The sequence below is a fragment of the Syngnathoides biaculeatus genome, chromosome 6 (genome assembly GCF_019802595.1).
Source record: "Syngnathoides biaculeatus isolate LvHL_M chromosome 6, ASM1980259v1, whole genome shotgun sequence".
Lineage (NCBI taxonomy): Eukaryota > Metazoa > Chordata > Actinopteri > Syngnathiformes > Syngnathidae > Syngnathoides > Syngnathoides biaculeatus.
The window spans coordinates 14152056-14160118 of record NC_084645.1 but is presented as its reverse complement, the minus strand read 5'-3'; the positions used below and the strand labels follow the sequence as shown (position 1 = coordinate 14160118).

General features: G+C 43.6%; 1 protein-coding gene across 1 annotated transcript; it reads left to right on the top strand.

Annotated features, from left to right (window-relative positions):
* Positions 1-606: 606 nt before the first annotated feature.
* On the top strand, positions 607-1244 carry ascl1b (achaete-scute family bHLH transcription factor 1b). Its single transcript, XM_061823580.1, has one exon. The coding sequence runs from the start codon at positions 607-609 to the stop codon at positions 1180-1182; it is 576 nt and encodes a 191-aa protein (XP_061679564.1). The 3' UTR covers positions 1183-1244.
* Positions 1245-8063: the final 6819 nt, after the last annotated feature.

Sequence of the window (8063 nt, the reverse complement as noted above, 5' to 3'; positions counted from 1 at the left end):
AGAACGGTGGTGGTGGTGGGGGGCGAGGACTTATAATTTGAAGACTTGCCAGGGGCACATTGTCAAATTCAAAAGGCATTTCAAAGAATCCAACCATTCACTTTTTTTCTTCTCTCCTTTTTTCCAGTCTTTTCTGCCCCCCAACCGCCCCCCCCCCCGTCCCTCGCCCCCTCCCCTCCTCTATGCTTTCTTCTCGCACGGTTGCAGGCCATTTGAATGGACCAATGGGCCTTCAAGTTGGAGACATTGGAATGCAAATGAGGCCAGCGCGTGCTCGGGGCCCAGTGAAAGCTCAGATTGTTTATTGAGCTCCCGGAGCCACGCGCCTGGCCCGAGGGAGCCAGCCCGCAAAGAATCGCACAGCGGGGGCGGGGCCTCACCACGGAGCGTGCAGGGGAGGGGATGGCGACTGGGGTGGGGGGTGGGGTGGTCGGGGCGCGTGTTGAAAAAGAGGAGTGCTGCCAAAGTTTGGGTCACAACGGCTCGTGGGCAATCGCAGTCAAGAGAGACTTGGATCTGCACAGTCGGCCAGCGCACGGGCCTCCCACGCGAAGGACACGAGAGCCAAGCGTCGCCGCATCCATCACGGGAGCTGTCACAGCAGACATGGCAACCATCACCAGCAGGCAGACAGCGTTCGCCTTCGCTCTGACGACGGAGAGACGCGCCGGATTGAACGCGCACGCCCCGGCGCAGGATTGCTCGCTCCCGAGCGCGCACGAGCAGAACCGGAGCAAGGTGCTGAAGAGACAGCGCTCCAACTCGCCCGAGCTTCTGCGCTGCAAGCGGCGTCTGAGCTTCAACGGCCTGGGCTACTCCATCCCGCAGCAGCAGCCGGTGGCCGTGGCCCGGCGCAACGAGCGGGAGCGCAACCGGGTCAAGCAGGTCAACATGGGCTTCCAGACGCTTCGCCAGCACGTCCCCAACGGGGCCGCTAACAAGAAGATGAGCAAGGTGGAGACTTTGCGCTCCGCGGTGGAGTACATCCGCGCTTTGCAGCAGCTTTTAGACGAGCACGACGCGGTGTCGGCCGCCTTCCAATGCGGCCTGCCCTCGCCCACGCTGTCCAACACCTACTCGGCCGACCCGGAGTCGCCTCACTCTACGTACTCATCCGACGAGCCTCTGAGTTCCGAGGAGCAGGAGTTGTTGGACTTCACCACCTGGTTCGACCGCTACTGACGTGCGTAAAAGCAGGGCCGGACACAGCAGCCGGGTTTGTGTGCGCACTGGCTCCTGCTCTGCCGCTGCAACCCCCCCCCCCCCCCACACACACACACAGACACACTGACCCGAGTGACTCTGCGAGAAAGGCAGCCAAGCAATAATGACAGCAATGAAGGAGCATGTTGACGCGCTGAAGTCAATACTGTTGAATAAGTGCAATTATTTGGGGACACACACGCAGACGCGCCCTCACAATGACTGCAGACGGGCTTTCTCCTCACGATGTACATTTCTTTCTTACTTGTCATTCATTGTAACACATACCATGAAGACCTATTTTTGTACACTGAAAATAAATGATCACAGATGGATTATCAGCAATATCAAGGCCACCCGGGACGAACTGTCCTCAATTTCCCTCTTTTTATATAATTATACGTATGTATATATATATATATATATATATATATATATATATATATATATATATATATATATAAAAGGTGGGCGAGAGATCTCTATTGATGTATGCACTTGTTCTCCACTTTCTGTAGCCTCCAGATGTAAATACTTGATTTTAACAGATATATTTTGTGTAAGATAACTTTTTTTAAATAAATAAAATAATCTATTTATATGAAATGCCTGTGGGTGTGTGTCCGTTTGCTTCCGTCTGTATGTCCACGCATGGGAGGGAGTGTGTGGCGGTAATTGAGCAAACTGCGGAGTACTTCTATTCGATCCTTCCGCCCCACCTCCTCAGTGACCTTTCCCCGACTGATTGGGCACATGGGGCTAAAATTGCGCAGCTGGGTGAGCCCTCAATAAGCATTAAGAGACGCTCACCTACCACTATGCTTTGTCCGCATTCAGGGAGGGGAGATTAATATTACTTTTCTTTCATTGCATTGTTTTATGTGTGCAGTATTTGGCCTGGGGGGAGAGTTTGTGTGTGTGTGTGAGGGGGGCGAATTCACTCTTCTCAAAGCCTATTTGAAATACGGACCCCGGAAAGTCAACAAGACAATGAAACAGGTCAAAATTCATACTGGCCCAACTAAAATCAATCTAAATAAAAACCTGGCCTTGTAGACTAGTTGTATCCCCGACTGTGTTTTTCATGCAGCGCTCAATCACAAGTACATCCTCGCAAAATAGGGAGCACAACACCCCACTGTGGGCACCATTGTGCTTTCTTTGCGGCTCATTATTCAAATTAGGGTCGTTATGGTAAATGATTAAACTCGATGGTCGTCATGATGATGATTATAAAAAAATATATAGCGATATTATCATCATCGTCATCAAAGTTTGATGACAAAAATAGCCAGCCAGATGATGACTCAAAATGTATTTTTTCCTCTGATGCAACATTTGTAGGACACCGTTATAATCACTTATGTACATCTGCTGTATGTATTTAATATATATGACTATTTAGTGGGATATAATATATTGATATAAAAATATGATTACTATTAATTTGTTAAATTATGTGTTATAAAGTAATTATCCTATTTATTAAACTGATATACATCCATACAACCCTACATATCTGTAGTAGAGTATATAAATTGACAGTAAATATATATATATATAGTAATAATAGAATAGAATAAAGTAATAATAATAATAATAGAATCCATTATTTTTATTATTTTTGATTATTTTTCATGATTGTTATTGCAATTGTGTCACATTAAAATATTTAATTGGAATGTTTGATTAAGAAAAAAATATTTATAGCACAATAAAAGCTCTGAAACTAAACTCAATCTTTTATAATAAAAAAAAATCAACAATTTATCTAAACTTATTTTCCAGGGTTCAAACATTAAACAGTCTTAACTGTCATACAAGTACAGTTTAACAAATGTGTAAACCTCCCTTCAAACTAAATGAATGCCACATACAATATATACAAAGTTAACTTTGGAATATTCCCAGCTCTCATGAAAGTGTGAAAAAGGTGAAACACTGGAGAGTTGCTTCCTAAATTCCAAACACTATACTCACTTGTAACTTTGATCGCAAGTGACAGACTTGTGACCCATACTTTTACGTGTCTGGGGGTGTATTCACCTACAGAGAAAAAAACACCTTGAGGTGTATTTTTTGTCTTCTTCTTTTTGTTTATGACATAAAACGGCTCGGTGGAACAGCTGTAGAGTGTTGGCCTCGCAGTACTGAGGGTCAGGGTTCAATCCCGGCCCCGCCTGTGTGGAGTTTGCATGTTCTCCCCATGCTTGCATGGGTTTCCTCTGGGCACTCCGGTTTTCTCCCACATCTAAAAAAAAAAAAAAAAAAAAAAAAAGAAACATTGATTAAACACTCTAAATTGACCCTAGGTGTAAATGTAAGTGTGGTTGTTTGTCTCTATGTGCCCTGCAATGGGCTAGCAACCAGTTCGCCTCCTGCCTGTTGACAGCTGGGATAGGCTCCAGCACTCCCCGCGACCCTTGTGAGGATAAGTGACCAAGAAAACGGATATATGGATTAATAATAATAATAATAATAATAAAGAGACATGTGTACATCTATGTGACATTCCAACGAGTTGAGTTTTTGGTGCATCACAAACTTTTATGTCCTTTTCACTAGTACAATACAGTGGTGGCAGTAAAAAAAAATCCGGAGATGAATTTTTTTTAGTTGTCACTTGTTTCATTATTATGATTACATTTATCCACTGATTAAACACACACATACACTCACACACACACACACACACACACGCACACACACAGCCTGCAGGTGTTAGCCACGTGTCTGCACTTGAGCGGAGATGACAAAGTCTCTGGTGCATCTTTTGGTCAGTGGCACAGTCAGGATCAAAGATGTGATGAATTACTTGAAAGACATCCAAGACTCCCAAAGACAAATCAAATTGGGGCGTGCAACACCCTGCTGCCCCATTATGACACGCTTGATGGTGTCTCTGATGTCCTTGAGTGTCAACCAGAGGCCAGTTCACTCAATGAAAGAAATCGTTTGTCCACTGACGGATTGATTGATATGCAATTTTCTCCTCAGCTCGAGCGCGACAAGATCATTTATTCATGCTACTTTGTCCTGTAGGGTCATTTTCATGTTGCAAAAACAAGGGCCATGTTCATGTTAATCCATCATTTTAATAATCCATCACATGCATCACATTTGTGTATGTAACAAGAGTCAAGAGTTGGGTGGTGTTCGGCACTTACTACTTTGTGCTTTTGTGTGTATATTTGTGTGTGTTAAAAAGGATGGAAATAGCTGTAGTGAACACTTTGTTCCAGAAGAGGCAGCAACATAAACTGACCTACGAGAGCGGAGGTAGAAGCATCCGAGTGGATTACATTTTGTGGAGAAGATGTAATCTGAAGGAGGTTACTTACTGTAAAGTACTGAGTGGTAGGGGAGAGTGTGGCTAGACAGTGTTGGATGGTGGTGTGTAGGATGACTGGTGGTGGAGAGGAACATTAAAAAGACAAAGTCGTATTATAGAATCATGTGGTGGAGGCTGAGAAAGGAAGAGTTTATGGATTTTCGAGGAGAGATGAGCCAGGCTCTTGGTGGACAGGAGGACCTTCCAGAAGACTGGACCACTGCAGTCAAGGTGATCAGAGAGACAGACAGGAGAGTACTTGTTGTATCTTCTGGCAGGAAAGGGGCGCAAGAGACTCGATCAAATCCTACAATGAAAGGGGTCAGCTAAGAAGAAGTGGGTGACTGAGAAGATTGACAAGAGGAGAAAGGAATACAATGAGATGCGACGTAGGGCAAAGGTAGCGATAGCGACGCCCAAACAAGAGGTTGGACACAAAAGAAGGCTGAAAAGATCAATGCAAGTGAGCCATACAGAGATATAGAGATGGGAAGGATGTGCCACCGTGCCACCCACAGTGAAAATCGAGAAGTGCAATTTACAAAACAAGCAAGTGTGGTGAAATATCTATTCACAAATGTGCAATTATGTTCTCAATTGCAAATGAATATTCGAGTGTGACTAAGTTTGTTGTCAGTACTGGTGCCAACACTAATGCAATCTGAGAGATGTCATGGCCGATTTCAGCCCATTTTATGGTTTGCTGAAGTAGGGGTTGACAGGGAAATGACTATATGATGACTCCTGATAATTGAGATCAAAGATTTAAAGATGTTATTTAATAGGATACTTATGAATTAAGTACTCTCAATAATAATAGAAGTTCACTAAAATTATAACATCACATTTAGTTTACTTTGTTTATAAATGATGTGTTAAATTATATCTGGAAACGATCTATAATTATAACCAGAGCACATACATATAAGTTTTTTTTTTGAGGATGATATTAGCTCTACTCGAAATGTTGATGAGTTATGTGTAATATTTTCATAATTGTGGAACAGTGGATAAGCTGGTAAAGCGTTGGCCTCACAGTTCTGAGGTCCCGGGATGAAGTTGGAGGTGCACCGATGTTGCATGGTGTAGTGTGGAGGTGGCAGGGGCTGTGATTTGCATGGGCCATTGTGCTTCACAAGTTTGGGTGTTTTTTTTTCTGTCCCGGGCCCTTTTGGCCATTTACTTCCACTCTGGCTGGCTGTGGTGGACTGTGAATAGTCTCTGCTCGGAGGAGACACAAAGGCGCTTTTGTGCTCCGGCTGCACCATATTCATCATGTAATGCCTGTAAGACAAATCTGATTGGACGTCTGTGTCACTTTGATGTGGGTCCAGAATGCGAGTGGCCCTGAGATTGCTAACTTCACTCTCTATTGCCTATTTTGAAGCATTGATATGGGAGGGGTGGAGGCAAGGGAGAGTGAGAGGAGGCGGCTTGGGGGAGAAGGAAAGCGCAGGCAGGGGGTACGACTCATTATTTGCAGGAGAAAATTCATAATAAATTTTCCCATTCTACAAAATCTGGTCGAGATGATTGACACTACTTTGCACCGAGCTGAACAAAAGCTCTGATTTGAGCAGAATGCCGAATGAATGGGGCGAGCGTGGACCCAATTCAAACAATTTTAATCCTGTCTGTCCTCCCTCATTTCTGCTTTGCCCATTTACCTCACACTACCCTCTTCCTTAACACCAACTTTATTGCCTCTTTTGTCTCATTTTACAGGTTAATTCTACACTAACGGATGTGCTAACTTTGATAGGTAATACTGGAGGCTGGTGGACTCCTGTGATACAGAATTGATGGAGGCCTAATGACTCCAACATAGAGTCGGGAAAATGTTATTCTTTTGGGTTGTATGGGAAAGTGCCCAGTGATAGGCAATGGAGCTGGAAACTTGAAATTAGAGGAAAAAAATTACATGGCACCATGCAATGTACAAAAGTGGTTTTGTAAGTTAACCCCTCAGGAAAGTCCTCGTTCATTTTCTACCCTCCCTGTTGCAAATGCTTGAAATATTTAGATAATAATCTATAACAGATTTCTTTATATTGAACAGGAAATGATAAATGCAGAGGTTAGTATGATTAATAACCAAGCATCCATTCATCCATCCACTTCCTATAGTGTTTGTCCTCATTTGACTCACAGGTGAGGTGCAGTCTATCCCAGCTGACTTTGAGTGAGAACTAAGAACCAAGAAACATCCAGGACTGGGTAGTAGTTAGTGATGATGCACATTTACACAAACAACAACTGACGCAAACATTCACACCTGTGGGGAATGTGGAGTTTTCGCATAACCTAACATATGTTTTTGATGGGAGGAAGTTAGAGTACTCAGGGAAATCCCCTAACAGCACGCAGAACAAAGAGCAAACTCATAGCCAAGATTTGAACTCAGAACCTTTAAATTCTGAGGCAGGCAAGCAAACCATGATTCGACATTGTATTATTATTATCCAACAATCCATCCATTTTCTTAGCTGCGGCACATAGAGACAAACAACTGCATTCACAATCACATCTAGGGGGTATTTAAAGTGTCCAATTAATGTTGCTTGTTTTTCAGATGTGGGAGGAAACAAGAGTGCCGAAAACCCACACAGGCATGGGGAGAACATGCAAACTCCACACAGGTGGGGCCGGGATCGAATCCGGGTCCTCAGAACTGTGAGGCCATCTTTCCAGCTGAATCACTCTGCCACCCCGCCTATTATTCTTATTCTTATTCTTATTCTTATTCTTATTCTTATTCTTATTCTTATTCTTATTCTTATTCTTATTCTTATTCTTATTCTTATTCTTATTCTTGTTGAAAAATACATTTGTTCATTTGGATGAAAATTTGTAGTAGGGAATATCTTTAAATTTGCAAATGTTTTTTTTTTGGCCAGCTGAGAAAAAAGAGGCACTAAACAGGTTCCAAAAACCACCACAGAGAATAGTAATGTTTACAAGCTCCATCCATTCTCTGAACAGCTTACTCTCACAAGAGTTGCGGGAGTGTTGGAACCTATCCCAGCAGTCAATGGGCAGGGGGCGGGCTACACCCTGAACTGGTCACCAGCCAATCGCAGGGCACATTGAGACAGACAACAGTCGCACTCACAATCACACCTAGGTGCAATTTCGAGTGTCCACTTAATGTTGTATGTTTTGGGGAAGTGGGAGGAAACCGCAGTGCCCGTAGACTGTATTCCAAAAGAACTACCAAAGAAGACATTCAGTCCCATTTACATAGTGTCCCGGATGCACCTCACATTCTCAACTAGTTGCGACTTGCTTGGTGTGAATGAAAGTCGTGGGTACGCTGAATCAGTTGCCAAAAACATCGTTTATCTGCCGACACATGAAGAAGCCTCGTATATCCTGTGTTTGGATGGGGTTCATTTCATTCACCCCCCCCCCGAAAACACGTGGCATTTTTGAATGAACTTTCCATCCAAAACTGTTCTTCAACACCAGAATGACCATGTTCACAATTTCATTCACCTGTCAGAAATGAACTAAGTTCAGTTTACGTTTT

Coding starts and splice junctions, on each gene's coding strand:
- ascl1b (XM_061823580.1), top strand. CDS start 607: ATGGCAACCATCACCAGCAGGCAGACAGCGTTCGCCTTCGCTCTGACG.